At 39.0% G+C, this 17,414-nt stretch overlaps 1 protein-coding gene across 1 annotated transcript; it reads right to left on the minus strand.

The window, feature by feature from the left end:
- Positions 1–6,496: 6,496 nt before the first annotated feature.
- Positions 6,497–11,467, minus strand: HRH4 (histamine receptor H4). The gene is made up of 3 exons (XM_005153615.2): positions 11,179–11,467; positions 9,608–9,774; positions 6,497–7,291 (listed from the first exon to the last, which is right to left on the minus strand). The coding sequence occupies exons 1-3, from the start codon at positions 11,465–11,467 to the stop codon at positions 6,497–6,499; spliced, it is 1,251 nt and encodes a 416-aa protein (XP_005153672.2).
- Positions 11,468–17,414: the final 5,947 nt, after the last annotated feature.

Raw genomic sequence — 17,414 nt, forward strand, 5'->3', positions numbered from 1 at the left:
ACGCTGGAGACATTCATGCCCCCACCTCTTTGGCCACCATCAGGCACCGCAGCTGGATCCATGGTACCTCCAGGGGCCAACTTTCTTGACTTTTGCAATGACACTATGGAAAGAGTGAACTACTAAAGAAAACAGATGGCAGATGCCAGGGCTCTGTTGCTGCAATCAATCCATTTGATCTGTAACTTGCATTTCATTGAGTTAAAGCCAGTACAAAACCATAGTCAAAGTGGTTTTTTGTAGTGTAGCACACTCAAAAGGCATTAGTGCTATGTAGAGAACTAATTAACTTACCTGGATGTAGCACAGGTAGCTGCAGAAGAAAACAGTCACACTACCAAACATAACCATTTCCTGAAGTGTGTGATGAGCAAAGGTAAATCATAAACTGCAGCAAACAACCCCTTTCCTTCAAATGGCATTCACATACAATAGTTGCTCTTTTTTTTCTGAAGCACCATTAAAAATATTTATATGAAAAAGAATGCATTTCTTATTCTAACATATTGTGACACACAATATGCTGTTAAAACACAATCCAGCTTCCACCATTCCTTACTCTCCCCCCAGACACACACCTGTGAAACAGGTCTCTTAGAAGAAACTACCCACCCAAGAAAAGAACTCCCACTGCGCATCTCCAAAGATTCCCAGGACAAAAGCAGTACCTGCCTCCTCTGCTGTGACTTACCTACTGCAAAGTCAGAAATAGCAAGATTGAGAAAGTAATAGTTACTCCGATGCCTGAGGTTTCTGTCCATGATGAAAGCCAGGATCACCAGGGCATGTCCAAGGATGGTCACCAAAGCAAGCAACACCATGAGGAAAGCCAGCAGCACCAACACACCCAGGGAAAACTCAGAGCTCGGTGACTGTGTGGACCAAGTCCCTTTCCACACTCCAGCCATAAGCAGAGTTTCAGCAGTGCTGTTGTGCATGTTGCCTACCCAGCTCAGCTCAGTCTGGGAAGAAAGTTGCATCTGGCAGATTTGTCCAAAAGGCTGAGACAAGTCTGTTAACAGACTGGAATTAATACTGGCACATCCAAAGAAAAAGATCAGAACATAAGGGTAATGGAACACAAGTCTTCAAGGCCTAGAATCTCTAACGTTCCTTGATCTGAATTCACCGATTGGCCTGAAAACAAAATCTATTAAAAAAACACCTTATAGGCAGCATCAAGTGCACACTTTAAAATACATTATCTCTTTCTCTCCTGAAGGTTGATCCTTATCTACTGAGGTCGGAAGAGTTAGTCTGAAAACAACTCTTCTCACAGTCAAGCAATTGCATATTAGCATTATGTAAGCATTTTTACACAGAATTCTGCTGAAGCTAATAATAGATTTAATTTTCACTTCCCCAATGGTCCAAGTTAAAGAAGGATTTGAATTATTACAATTCTGTTTCTCTTACATTAAAATGTAGGCACTGTTGCCGCTATGCCACTTGCTAAATTTTATATTTAAGAACAAATGTATATTTCTTAATGCTGCTGGTTGAAATCCAGTTATACTCAGCAAAAGTATCACCTTTTCAGCTCATCCTAATCAGACACAAGTTTAGCTCTGGGCACAGCAAATCAAATATCTGGACTTTGGAAGACTTTATAAGCGTGGCCCATCTAATCCTCTGCTTCCTGCTCCACAAAATGCCAGATCCTTAGTCCTTTTCAGATGTGAGAAGGCATATTCCTTCCTCATCACAATTTTCACATATGATTCTATGATTATCCCTTAAAAAAAACCCCAGTGTGTTATCCAAGCCATTACCTAATTTGTGCAGAAAAGAGAAGCCATCCATTCTTAAATACACATTTAGAACCATGGAAGAAAAAAAGCCTAAAGGAAACATTGAGGTATTGTAGCAATAAACTAATTCCATTTATTTTGCATAAAGTACACAGAAGTTGGCAGTCTTGCATGGCTGTGACTCATGCCTGCAGCTCAACATCTCCATAACACCATCGCACATCCTGCAACAGGCTTTTTGGGTTGCAGCCATAATGCTGTGTGCTTGAGAAGATATAGGGCAAGAAACAAGGGAAGAGGGGTTGGACGAAACGTGGAGAGGAGAGGTGCAGGACTCTAGTCCTGTGTTAGGGGACAAAGGGAAATCATAGAATCATAAAATGGTTTGGGTTGGAAAGGACCTTAAGATCACTTAGTTCCAACACCAATATATTGTAAAAGGTAATTAAAGCAAAAGACGCAGGGTAACAGGAACAGGAGAGACCTCGGGAATAACAAAATCAGGCAGACAGACACCTGCCTCAGGTGCATGCACAAAGGCAGCCTGGGGAACACACAGGAGGGCCTAGAGCTCCCTGTGCAGTCATAAATCCAGTCAACAAGATTCCTGGAGGGTGTCAGGGAGAACTCTCTGATACAAGTACTGAAAGGGCCAACAGGAGTGACACACAGCTAGATCAGCTCTTCACTGGTAAAGAGGAGCTGGTTAGGGATGTGAAATCAATGGTGGCCTTAGCTGCAGTGACTCTGAGGCAGAGGACTTCAAGATGCTAAAGGGGTGAAGGAGGAGACAAGCAGTACAGACAATGGACCAAAGGAGCAGACTTTGATTCATTCAGGAAAGTGGTAGGTGGGATCCCATTGGAGGAAGCTCTGAAGTGCAAAGTAGCTCAGGAAACATGCAAACCTGTAAGAACAGCAGCCTCCATGCACAAGAAAATCCCATCCCTATTCTCAGGAAAACAAGTAGATATATCAGGAACTCTGGCTAACCAGGGAAGCTACAAAGAGAAAAAACAGAATGGAAATTTGAAGCAGGAACAGACTACTGAGGAGGAATTTAGAAATGTTGCCTGGCCACTTAAGCATGATGCTGGGAAAACCAAAGCTCACCTAGAGCTGATGTCTGTAGAAGGGAATCAAGGACAACACAGGCACCCCATTAACAGTAAAATGCTGAATGAGAAAAATGTAGACACTTTTTTGAACGGGGCCAGAGATGCAGTGAAAGTGGATGCAGATAAAGCTGAGGTACCCAATGTTTTCTTTACTTCATTCTTCACTAACTAGGTGTCCCTCTCCTCCATTCACTAAGTGTGAATGAGTTCAGGGAGGAGACCTCTCAGGAGCAGGTGAAAATAAGGTAGGGATTACTTGACAGGACTTGACCCATAAGAAGAGCCCATGGGACCCAATGGGTTGCACCCAAGGCTACTGAGAGAACCAGCTACCATCCTTGTAAGGCCACTTTCTAAGGTCATGGAGATGAAGGGAGGTTCCCAACAATTGAAGAAAGGCAAATGTTTCAACCATGTTCTCATGATGCCACAAGGATTAACGTTCAGCGTCTCTTTGGTTCCTGGGAAAATAATGGGTCAAGTCCTCTTTAAAGGGATTTCTGAGAACTTGAAGGAGTAAAAGGTGATTGGGAACAGCCGGCATGGGTTTACGAAGGGTACATCATGCCTGAGAAACTCAGTTGTCTTCTTTGATGAAATGTCTAGATTAGTGGACAAGGGGGGAAGAGTAATTTGCTTTTAAAAATTAGGGAATAAATCAATGCTGAAGTTTGAATCATAGGGACTGAGGAGGAAGTTTATGCGGTTTATCCATCCTTCCTGTGGACAAAAACCTTAGCCTGACATAAAGAAAAGAGTCATTATGAGAACTGTTGGGGTTAAATACTCGTACAAGAAATAAACAAACAAAAAATGATACCACAAGTTTTTCAACATGTATGCTTTATTTCCTGCTTTTTTAAGACCTGAGAGTGTTAAGTTAGAAAAACACTGCTGTGGTTTGAGTTGAACCTCAGAGTCATATGCCTACTGTCACCATGTATTTACAAGACGTATTGGACAGCTGCAAAGACAGAAGAAAACTCAAAGGCATGAAACGGTGAAATGCATGAGTGAGTGGATAGAGAGACTTGGCTTAGAAAGACTTGGCAAGCAAAGTAATTTGTGTCAGTGTATGAAAGGTATGCCCAAGAACAAAGACTGAATAAGTATCCTACCATAACCCTGTAAAATGTCCGATAGGGAGAAGAATTAAGATGCTACGTTGACCAAGGCAGTTTTAATACTGTGAGCACAGCAACTAAGTACTTCATTTGCCCTAGGAGCACTAAGAAAGACTTTCAACAACAAGAAAAATGCAACAAATTCCTGAAATACACAGGAGTGCAGCGACAAAACAGTTTGAACACTGCCTGTGTAATACATGACATCGAAAACATTGATTTTGTAGCTTCACTACTCTAGCAGCACAATGTGTGGTTTCAGATTTGCTTCACATTGTGCTTCCTGTCAAACTCGTTTTCCATTAGGGCAAAATGTGGATACATTTTGCTTGTCAATAATTTTGTAGGCCATTTTTCCAAAGTAAACAACACAAAATGCAAACTGATTTTTTATGCTAAAAAGCACAGGAACGGAAAAGCAGACAGCTCAAATACTTTCCCATTTTGGACCTACCTTGCATTTATCTGTTTAACAGATGCTTATTTAGTACACCAGTTATTCTATAAATGTTATAAGTGTGTATGTTTGGGGTTTCTTAAGCCTCACAGAAAAACAAACACTACAAAATCTATGCCAGCACCTTATCTCATGACAGTGAAAACAGCTGTGCTGAATCAATGACCCCCTCCTGAAGCTGTATCTCTCTTAGCAAACAGGCTCACAGTCCGTAACACTATCAATGTGAGGTAAGGAAGTTTAATGAAAATGAATGGTGAAAGATGATCCTCCACCAGTGTGAAAACTGTTAAGTCTTCAGTTCCAGATCTCTAAACAGAATGCTATTTTAGCTCCTCAAAGCCATCACTATGATTAAACTGCTTACATGGGTTTGAATTGTGCTTGCAAAAGAGTACTCTGCTTTTGTAACACTTCTGCAGCCAATTTCAAATTAGATAAAAAATACTGTTTAAATTGACTATTGCTCCTCATTTTTCTGTGCATCAGATTTCTTTTTCAGTATTTTATAGATTTTTATAACATGTACAAAGAGGAAAGCAAATTACATAAAAGAGAGAAAAAAGTTAATCAGTGACTTTCACTTACTCATCCATTAAAGCCTTCTGGGTGAGCTGCAACACCCAACACAAAGTAAGAAACTTTGGCACATGGAATGGCTTATAATCAAGGTCTATTGGCTTCTCCAACACATCTGTGCATTCCTTCCAGTACTGCATATTAAACTGTTTTCTTTATTAACAGCTGCTTAAGACACCTCTGTATCAGATTTCAGACCTCTGTGAATCCCATTCTCAAGCAGTGATAGAAAACATTTATCAGTGTTAGAAAAAGTCCAATTTTATGCTGGTCCAGCAGCAGAGAAAATCCATGTAATGCCACAGTAACAGGACACAAAGAACTGATGTAGTATAAAAATCACCCTGCCAGTTCAAACTTGTTCCAGACATTTTGATGGAGTATCTTTGTGCTTGCAAATCTTTACACCTGAAAGAGTACCGTCTATTCTCACACAGCCAGCCAACATCATCAATCCAGTATGAACTTTGCATTGCTTGCTCTACTAATCCAACAGGAATGTGATCATGTGTCCAAACCAGGCCGGTCTTTCAGGTAATCAAATGGTGCACAAATATGGTACTAAATATAATTTAAGCATGACCAGAGGCAGCCACTGTCAGGAAAAGAGTCAGTACTGGTGAAAAGAGTAACAACCATTTATGCATGTGACGATTTTAGAATCACATGCTTTTAGAATCCTAAAATCAACTAGGTTGGAAAAAACCTTTAAGATTATAACCAATCTCAAAATGCCATTACCATGAAAACTTTCATTCTCTGAAAATCATCCAGAATTACTAACTTAGGTGTCCTGTGTCCTGCAAGGCCAGGTATGGTCTATATTAAAGCTAGAAAAGGACAGGTATGCCAGATTAGGCAGTTCACTCACTTGCATGTTGTTTGAATTATAATGTTTGAATTACACTGTTTGAATTATAATGACTACAGGGCACAATCTTGTCTTTGTAATAGTTTTTAAACCAAAATTATACTGCTCCTGTGAGTATTTATACAACCTTCCAAAACTGTAGCAGAACTACTTCTTCACTGAGAGCATTGGGTTCACAAATAGGACATAAATTTTAACTCAATACACACACAAACAGGTATCTCCTTCCAATGAACCTCTATGGAGTTATCAATAGATGATTCTTTCATAGTACCAGCTCTATATTAAAAAAAAAACAAAACCAACGAGAAGTAAAATAAAAAGTACTTCAAACCCACAAACCACAAAGGACATCCAGTAAAAATTGTTATTCTTTTCAATGTACTGGATGGTGTTTAACCTGGCCTAATAACATCAAAACCAAAAACAATAGCCTGAAAACTAGCAAAATTGGGGCAAATGCATACCTCTGCCTCACTCTTCACCAATGCTATTAATAAACAGAAGTTTATTCTCTACTTCTGTTTAAGACGCATATGAGAAAATAGTACTATATAAGAGAGGAGCCTTATCTGTGAAACATTTATTTTAACTTTCTAAAAAGAAGGTGTCTTAGGTGATCTCAATGTTGAAGACTTTTTGGGACATAGTATTTTCATGAAAGCCATTCGAAATCTCATATGACAGAGAGGATAGAGAAATGGATTCAGAAAGGAATTGAGCCACAAAAGCCAAAAGGTTATTTCATACAGGGACTTATGGATGCACTCTCTTTGGCAGGCCCCACGAATGATCATTATCAAAGTGTATGGGGCCCAGCAAATGGCAAACACACACACAATTATAGCAAGCGACTTTGCTATTCTCTTGTCCTGCTGCAGTTTTGACCCAGGCCTTGAGCAGAAAGAAACAGAAAAGTCCTTTTTTAGAGCTGTTGAACTGATTTGTGTCAGATATGAACAGTTAGCTTCCACTGCTGGTCTCCATGGCCTTGTTAATGAAGAAATACTGTCCTCTGCTTCTGATGGAGGAGAGGATGCTCCTGGACTTGGCACAAGGCAGGATCTCCAGGACAGGCTACTGGTCCTTGAATGCTCGCAGTCCTGGGTGCTGCTGCCCCGCTGGCGCCTCTGGATGTTGTGGAAGATGCGCACATTGAAGTAGGTCACCAAGAGCAGTGGCACAAAGAACTCCAGGGTGGATGCACACAGGAGGAAGAGCCAGTTGCTGAAGAACTCTGCATAGCACTGGTCTGCTGGTACCACACTGTGTCCAGCCACGTGCTCCCAGAAGAGGATTGCTGGGCAATAGAGGAGGAAGGCAAAGACCCAGATGGCCACCATCTTGATGATAGGGTTGGACGTTATTCCCTGCTGGGCTCTGTAAGATACCTGTGAAGGAAAAGGGTATGTTCTATTTAGACAACATTTTGGAGCAACTATCTTGAAAAAAACATAAGCAGTTAAGTCAAATACAACATTTGTTCTGTAGTTCTCCACACACTTAAAACATCTTCACTTACATAAGGTCCTGAAAAATTCTATTAGTCTTGTTCATCAAATATTGTAGCTCTGTGATTGACTAATACTTAGGTTTGGATAGGAGCAGAAATTATGATGGCTAAACTACCATTTGGCTTCCAGGTATGAAAGGATATGACTTGTTTTCATCATTACTACAGTATGGTAGCAATAAAGAATCAGTTTATGATTCATGAAATGCCCCGGATCAGAGTGAAAGCAGCTGTGGGGCTTCTTTCCTCAACAGACAAAAGTAGAAGCCAGGTTGCCAGAAGGAGACAAGTTGCCATGTAAGACTGACAATGTAATTTTTAATACTGTTTCCTCTTGCCAAGGCAGAAAAATCTTCATGTAAGCTTTAACATCCCTTACTTTATTGAAACATTACCTTGTAAACAGCTCATTTTCCTACTTGGAAATCTCAATGTTTTTGTGTCTACCCAGGCTGCATTAATTTATTTCAGTCTCTTGCAGTAAATATCTGTCTTTGAAAAAAAAAAACTAAGAGATAAAAGCATCCATTGTTAAGGTAATATGAGTTAAAACTGCCCTTGTAGTAGCCCAGCAAGTATGTACAATACATACTTGTAGCTCTTGGTCTCCTGCATCATTCAGAGCACAAGATGATGAAAATGAGAAGCTGGACAATTTTATTTCCTCCACACTGTGAAACATGTGTCATCCCAAGATTTACTCCAACCCAGAAGCATTACCTTCCTCATCAGCTTCCGCTGCTGTTCATTAGGAAAGCACCTACATGCTATACAAATATTAATGAATGGTGTCTTCACAGACACATGTGGCTTGATGAGCATTGTCACTATTTTACCAGTGAGTAACAGAGCAGTAGTGCTGTGTTTTACACATTATTTTAGATTCTCTCTTTTAAATACCAGTAGCCTGAAGTTCCAGACTTCTCTACATCTTAAAGCATCATATCAGCTCAGAGCCCAGCTCCAGTTCTGCAACAACTAATTTGCATCATTTTGCAAGATCACAAGCATTGCAGTTTAGTAGGCAGAAAACAGGAAGTTCAGCACAGCTTCATGAACAGTTAAGTCTGAAATGACTGGCCCTTGGCCACAAGCTAGGTTGGCAGCTGAAGCAGAGGTGGATCCCAGGTCTGTGAGGAAGCATGATATCTTCTCTTTGGATAACAGCTCTATGTTACACTGTCCTGGACTCACTCCATCCTAATTACATAAACAGGAAAAGCAAAATATTATCATGTAAATAAGGACTAGCAACAGTGTGTAAGAACATGGAGCTGAGTTGTGCTGCAGAGCTCTTTTCAATTTAGATTTCTCACATTTTGATTCCTGCAATTTGATGATTATTTTTCAATATTACTGTTTCTTAAATACAGGGATTTTCATACTTTACTGTTCAGCTTAAAAAAAAACCAACCAACCCTAAAACCACAGCAGTGGGGGAGAAGAGAAAGAGATTAAGCATTGCAACAGCACTTGCAAAATAAGAACCTCCCAGACTAACACAGCCCATGTCACTTGAGCTAGCAGACTCATCAAAAGCAAAGGATGTTGATCATCTTCCACCTGGACCAAACATCAGGTAGAGCTTAGTAATGGTGAAAGATAATATTTACCACTGGATTCCTCAGATATTTTCTTAAGCAGAATAATGGTAATACTCAAGAAGCACCTCTTCTCCATGTATTTTGATTCATTCTCCTTTTTGCTTAAAGGGATTAGTTTCCACCCAGCTGCTCCTTAGCAGCACATGTCAGTCACCCCTTGCAGTAATGAAGATCCTCATCTGACCTCCAGTCAGTCCAACCCACCTCTCTCTCCATATCCTCTTCTTTTAAAATTTATCCAAGACTAAGCACATCCTTGACCCAACCTTGTTTTCATTACCACTATTCTAATGACCAAAACCCAAGTTGTCCACACTCCTGCTGCCCCTTTCCTACCTTGACATTCCCACCTCCTCTGTAGTGTAATTAAATCATTTCTAATCCAGGCAGCAGGAGAAAAACATTGAAATAATAGGTAAGACATCGTCCTGTCTCAAAATCCCAATGCAACATTGAAACATCAACATTTCTCTAGAAAAAAATGGTACAATCATGAAGGACTATTTAGCTTCTAGTGTTAATTGTGAACTCTCAGGGCTTAATAGAAATCTCAATATATATAAATCAATAATTAGAAAAGCTCTTCTTACAGCTTTTGTAACTGACAGGAAACGGTCATAGCTGATAAGAACGATGTTAAACACTGAAGCTGAGCACAGGAGATAGTCCATAACTAGCCAGGTCTTGCACAGGCCTCTTCCCAAATGCCACCTCCCTGTCAGGGCATAAGGGATATACAAAGGAATACAGAACACACCTGTGGAAATAAACACACACATCAGTAAACGCTGCAGCAGTGCTCATGAAAACATAGTGACATTTCTGCAGTATCCGATAAAAGCATGATACTGACTAGAACTGCCATGTGGCAGGCTTTATATTCTCATGCAACCAATGAACACTGTACTACAAACTAGGCACCAGCAACATAATTAATACCTTTCTGAAAGGCATATTGTGTTTATTGTGTATCATTATTACTTCTTCTGTTTATATCGCCTGCTAAAGAGCAGCCGACTTTTCAACCTGCTGAAGTAAACACTATTCTGTATTAACTACTGAAAGTAAAACAAACAAAAATATCTTTCTCCCCAGTGTAATTTAATAACTGCTTTCTACAATAAATTATCCAATTTTCATTATTCTGTCCTCTTAGAAGCATGATAATGCTCCAGGATAAACTTTTCTAGAAATGCAATATGAATTTCAGACTAATCTTTAAAACTGTAAGATCAAAAGGCTGACAAAACCTGCACAGTTAATTAAGTACACCCAGCCTACATTTCTTCTCATCATAATTTTACATCATAACCACTTTTCAGTGGTGGGCTGATAGGATATTATCTGTGGGAACACAACAAGTGGTGGGAACATACATGAGTGACTCGCACCCATGGATATCTCAATACAGGCTGTTAAACCCCGCTGTTGTGAAAGTGCCAATATGACCTCATTTTAATGAATTTCTATGTCATCACACTACACACACAGTCCCAGTGCAGACTTGTGAGGCTGAAGAGTTAACAGTGCTGCTTGCAATAAAATAGAATCACTGCATCTATGGAGAAACTAACACTGGTTCTTTCAAGCAGATGGTTATATTCTAGATTTTAGCATTCAGAAGGAATATTCTTAGAAATGATTAGTTGTTTTTGTTTACCTATACAAATACATATTTCTATAGCATGACTCTAGAGAGAGCATGGACAGCAAAATGGTTAAAACTCCTATTCATTGCTATTTCATTACAAACTTCAGGTAATTATTTTATGAGAGTAGAAATCTTGAAATAGAAGGTATCAACCATGTACACAAGATTATCTGCTAGATAATGTATGTTGTATTCAGTTTAGTCAAGACCCTTTACAAACAACTCCCACTCTTTAGTATTTTAAATGTATTCACAAACAGGAGCATTTTTTTCCCGAAGTGATAACATTAAACATTACCTATTTACCTGACAAAAGATGCATTTCTTTCTGAAAAATAATATGCCGTTAAAACACAATCCAACTTCCACCATTCCTTCTCTCCCCCCAGACACACACCTGCGAAACAGGTCTCTTAGAAGAAACCACCCACCCAAGAAAAGAAATCCCACTGCGCATCTCCTAAGATTCCCAGGACAAAAGCAGTACCTGCCTCCTCTGCTGTGACTTACCTACTGCAAAGTCAGAAATAGCAAGATTGAGAAAGTAATAGTTACTCCGATGCCTGAGGTTTCTGTCCATGATGAAAGCCAGGATCACCAGGGTGTTTCCAAGGATGGTCACCAAAGCAAACAACACCATGAGGAAAGCCAGCAGCACCAACACACCCAGGGAAAACTCAGAGCTCGGTGACTGTGTGGACTGAGTCCCATTCCACGCTCCAGCCATAAGCAGAGTTTCAGCAGTGCTGTTGTGCATGTTGCCTACCCAGCTCAGCTCAGTCTGGGAAGAAAGTTGCATCTGGCAGAGTTGTCCAAAAGGCTGAAATTCATAAGGAGCATAAACAGGATGGCTCTAAAATCCAACAGATATTGAAAAAAGAAAGAGGAGGGTGAAAAAAGAAAAGTTTCTGATGCTAGACAAATCCAGATTTCTTAAGATCTTTTTAAAGCATGCATACCTCTAGAAGAGCAACTAGTAAGAAATATGCAGTTTTCCCAAGCTCATATTTTAAAATGCAAGTTCTTTATGCAACCTGATCCTTATCTGTGGAGATCAGGAAGACTGATTTGAGATTGTCTCTTGCTTTCCTCCCTTCCTCTCTTGTTCCCTCCCTCTCAGAAGTGTTTTGCTTGCCAGCCCTATGGACAACAACTTTTTCTGAGCTATTTTTCTTTAATCTTGGGTACATATGAGAATTTAAACTACTTTCCATTTCATCCTCGTTTATCTAGACTCGTATTTCAGCAAGTTTGTGGTCCCTCTCCATTGCATTATAGAATCATAGAATCATAGAATAGTTAGGGTTGGAAAGGACCTTAAGATCATCTAGTTCCAACCTCCGTGCCATGGGCAGGGACACTTCACACTAAACCATATCACCCAAGGCTTCATCCAACCTGGCCTTGAGCACTGCCAGCGATGGATTATAATTGTTTGTTGACAAAAAAGCATGGTCAACGTGGTTGTTGCTGTTGTTCCTCTTTCTGCAGACCCTAGGGCTGAAAAACTGATATGCTGTACATAAGCATATATATAGTTACTTACCAGAGCAGTTAACTAGCAATGGCCCAATTCTCAGAGTCTGAGTACAAAACTCCCACTGAAATCAGTTTCAAAACTCCTAGTGGCAGCCCCAGTGACACAGCACTTCCCAAACCAAAGGAACTAAAACCTGACTCTCTGAACATGAATGAGAGCTTGGCAATTAATTTTCATAGGATAAGGCTTTTCCTTCCACACTGATGGCAGAAAATGTATGTCTTTCACAAGTGCTTATATTTTGTATAAATAATGAAGCCACTTGCAGAGAGCTGAGTATTCCACAGTTGTAAAAATTCAATCATTTTTATTACGGGTTCTAAAAACACTTTGGTGTCTAATTTTAGATACTTAAATTTGAGAACTATTGGCTGTCATGTCTGTGCTTCTGTTGGGGGAACAAATTCATTAGCATTTGCCAAATGCTTTTACTAAATGTTTGAGCAGCAGCAGTACAATAAATGCAAAACTTTATTATCCATACAAATATCCTCACAGCATGTATGTCTATTACTGCTTTAAGCTTTATTTTGTTTCCAGGTGAAGCTGGAAATGTAGAAAACACACTGTGGCAACAATTACTAATACCACTAGCCTTTCTTCTGCTAGCAATATTGAAGGTGGTCTACATATAATTTTGGAGTTCCAAGTAATTATGTGGTTGAAAAGAAAATAAAAGTGGTGAACAAATGTAAGGTCAAATTAAGGGTTTGTATAATCCTGTATTCCATCTGTCTCAACTGCCTGTTGTCTAAGGAATTGTGTAAGAACATGGCAAAATACACTGTTGGTGTGCTCCCCAAGCCTCCAGCAATTTGTGGGTCAAGGTGCCAATTTGGCACTAGAAGTGACAGTCAATCATTTTATTTTCACTTCATCTTCTAAATAGTCACTTTCTTGCCCCAATAACTTCTGCTTCTGCATTTTACTGATCATAAAAGACATCATAGGCCTCCTATAGGGCTCCAAGTATGCTAACAGTCCTTCTGCCATTGCTTCCCTGCAATTCAAATCCAGAGAATGGCATGAAAATTGCCATGGATACTGCCAAATCATGGATCTTATATAAACAGTTACCATGTCCCAGTTATACTTTTTCTTTCCTCATACCCAACACAACTAATCCTTTGTGACAGGTCTCACCTTATCACAGAAGTAAGAGCTCACTCCTGTGCATTCAAAGCGGCAATCCCTTGGTAAGAAGCAGTGAATCTAGGGCAGCTTGTGTACACACACAGAGGCACACAACATATACCTACTGCAAAACTTTGTCAGTGAGTGCTCAGAAACAGTGCTGAGTCACGTATCCTAAAGGAAAGTATGTAAAAGGTTTTCTTCTTTTAGACATGGCGCTGCTTGCCTTCAGTCAGGAAGGGGTCCTGGAACGGGTTTCCCCATCCCAGTAACACTCCCCCTTTTCAACTGAAGAAAAGGGGAGAAGACCCAAGCTCTTCAGTATCCTTTTCTACTAGAAAACTTTGGATATAGCTTTGATTCCTAACTTTGGCCAGAAATGCCAGCTTGAGCTGGCAGGCCTTCTACAGACTGGCACCTATGATGAATCAATGCACAGCCACCAGTCTCAGAAGAAGAGAATTTGTTACTATCTTCTGAAAGCCCCTTGAGGATCGAAAGGCTGCAAAAATCTTACAAAATCAGAAAAATCATAGATCCAAACTGCGTTCCAAAAGAACATCATTTCATAAAAACCCCATGCTAACAGACAAGCCATGAGGTTGAAAGATAATGTTTACAGCAATCACAGTTAAAACTGGATCCTCTTAATAGCAAAGCCCTTACTCAAGTTCTATGCATTTTTTTCTTGTGAGAATCCATGCTAAAATTATTAAAGCTGCAGTATCAGTTAAGATACTGGTGTAATTTGCAACCACTATCTTAGAATGGTGCAATTACAGCTTTTTGCAAAAGAGAATACACTGCATTTGACCCTTCTGTTTCTCAAGCTGCTTTACAAAGTACAAATAGAAAGGTTCTCATTGAATCTTAAAGCAAAATCTTCAGTGCTGAGGAGGTGAATTAGAAGAGTATTATTGAATACTAAACAAGGAGTCTATGACTGTGATTAAACCAGTCTAGAACACATGTCTAGACAGAAAAATATCTGAAGTAGATAATAAACCACTAATTTTCTACTGGTGCAGTGCAGGAGCAGTTCAATGATAACCCTATAAAAAGGTATGGAATTTTTATTCAAATAGATGTGCTAGATAATAAATGCAAAGCACAAATTAATACACACAAAAAAAGAGAAGCTTGTAAGAATGTCAGGAGTTCTTTTTCATTTTCATTGCTCAACTGTCTTGAATTCATTAGGTTCTTCCATCTAAATCTCTGTTTCACAAACACCCAGCAGTTCTTTAGAAGGTACTAAACCTTTTTTAGAAGGTGCTAACAAAATACTCCATTCAGAGACCAGGTATAAACTCTGGCTCTTGGTCCAACCAGTTCAATTTGAGCAACAAAGAAGAAGAAATCATTCTGATATTAACTTGTAAGAGATTTCAGTCCTGTAAATGGCTAATCTTGTTTCAGCCATACTTGTGATTTGTTTCTAGAAGAGCAGAGAAAAGCGGTAGAAGAAAGACATAGAACAACTCTTCCATAAGATAACTCTTCCAAAATAAGTAGGGGATGTGTATACAGCTTATATTGTGTTAAATAAATTTGCATTTGATAAAAAAAAACTTTTAAAACTGCTGCTTCACTTTAACATTATAAATTCTACTAGGACATTCTTTTTAGAGTTAGAGTTGTTGCAAGTAATTTGTGTAATCTCTTTCCTTTGCTGGATCCCACTAGCTAGTTCACATACACAGAATTTGTTTAATGCAGTATGATTCCTTATCAGGTTACACAATCAAATTCTGGACTGAAGAACATTGATGCTCTATTCTGATTAAGTTGAGTTTCAATACATTTCTCTGATTCTTATCTATAAAACTTCAACTTACAGGAAAATATTAAACCATCATAGCTTACATTGATAAGTAACATTACATTATCAGTGCAAGTTTAGAATATCAGTATTTGTAACAACACACTTAACGATAGTATAATGATTGTGTTTCCAGTTTAAGCAAAAGCAAAGGATGATCCCACATTTGTTACCTGGTAAGTGAGGAATCTAAATCTAAAGATCTCCTGTCGGCACACTTCAGGTGACAGAGTGCAAAAATTCCTTCCTTTCCTGCCATCGGGGTCCTTTTGCTGATTCCACTTAACTTCATTTTACCATAGAAACCTGTAAATATGGTGAGACATACCTAACAGGAAAAGGCAAATCTTTCTCTTTTCTGCATAGGAACATACCAAAGGCTAAAACTTTTCTTAATATCTGTAAACTTTACACAAAAATAAAAAAGGATGACTTATGCCAGCAACAAACTAAATGGTCGTTAGTTATGAAAATGACAGGGTTATTGTGATTACAAGTAGTTGTCTCTCTTGTTGTCATCACATTTTTCCATTAACAAAGAAATACTAAACTGAAATTACTACAGTTCAGAGACAAAAGAGATCAGTACTTCCAGTCTGTTCAAGAGCAATGCACTGTCTTCAGAATAACATACTTCCCAAGAACATACTTCAGTGCACCCAAACCTCATCAGATAACAGTCTATCCAAGGTTAGCCTGCAGGAACCTGCAACTTCTACAAATATTATGAAGCATAATTTTACTTTTTTTAAGATATCTGCATATTTTTTTGAGCAATGGCTTATGGCCTCAGAGAAATGACTCAGGAAGCGTTCCAGCTGCTTTCAAGAGTAGGCTGACTGGTTTTCTTTCTCAGATTCTTTTCTCCACTGAGAACCAAAATGCTTTATAGCTGACTTTCTAAGAATTTAGGTCCTTGATTTCCTTGTTAACAAGCCAAATGTATTATAGGCAATTACGAAAATCTGAGGATCAAAATATATATTGTGTGTCTGCTGCTGCTCTGCTTTACATGGGGAATAGGTTATTTGTGTCCTTTGGCTACCAGTCTCAAGGACTTCAGCTGCTGAATTTTTTGATCTTGACAGGTAATGACCACTGTTGCTCTAACATTTCTGAATTACAAAGTAGAAATAATTGTTCCACTTCAGTGATGGGATACAGCCTCCTTGAAGCAGAGCTAATAATCAAAGAGCAAGAATCACAGGCTCTTTAAAGCAGAGGTATGCCAAGGCATCACACCCAAAGCACAAAATCCTGTGTTGCAAAACTGCTGCAAAGCCACATGAAAGCTTGTTCTTAGAAAAAAAGGAAGTCTAAGCTTACAAAATGCTTATAAACAAAAATAGGAAGAGAACGCAATTTCTCTAACCAAAAGTGTTCACAAAACATCTAGCCAGCACTTCACTTTATCTCTGAAAGAAATAGCATGAAAATACAAACATGTTTCCACTTTGATGGTCTGTTTCCAGCTGTTTTATGGGATAGGAGATTCATTTTTCTCACTGATTGAATGACCTATATGGTCTATTTCATTTATGTAGCAAGTGGGTATCAACATTCTGTTTTGGGGGTTTAGATTTTGCTAACACACAATACTGAAACACAAGATTCTTAGGGATGAGTACATTGGGGGAAAAAGAAAAGGTAATTAGAACAAAAATAACAATCAGGCACCTAGCTTTCACGTACCTCAGACTGAACACCCAGAAGTTCAGACATTTAGAATTACTTGTTGATTCTGAGTGGTCAAAGCATGAAGCATAATGCTCTTTATAAAACGAAGATGCATTACCATGAATGGAATTGGGCAGCTGCAGCAGAACTTCTCACAATTCACCTGCTTCTCTTACTAAGTAATTGCTACAAATTCAAACTCCCATAAAAAGAACAGAAACTTTGGAATACAAAAGTCAATAAGGTACTGGGAGTGAATGGCAAAATTTTCACTTTAAAATAAAATAGACAAGCCATGAGCAAGAAATACTTGTATAACACAAAATATGTCAGACTGCTACACACCGTAATATATGGATCTCCTTCCCTGGGAGGAAGAACATTTTATTATCACAAGTACAGATGCTAAGGCTGAATCCAAAAGAGTTTTACTGTGCAGACAAAGTAATGTAACTGCATAAAATTGCTTCAGTAAATCAATGCAGGACCTATCTGTCAGGAAATCAGTTTTAATTTTTGGTTTTTTTTGAGCACATATTTTAGTGGTACTTTTAAAGTTACTGAAATCCTTCA

The sequence above is a fragment of the Melopsittacus undulatus genome, chromosome 1 (assembly GCF_012275295.1).
Source record: "Melopsittacus undulatus isolate bMelUnd1 chromosome 1, bMelUnd1.mat.Z, whole genome shotgun sequence".
Taxonomy (NCBI): domain Eukaryota; kingdom Metazoa; phylum Chordata; class Aves; order Psittaciformes; family Psittaculidae; genus Melopsittacus; species Melopsittacus undulatus.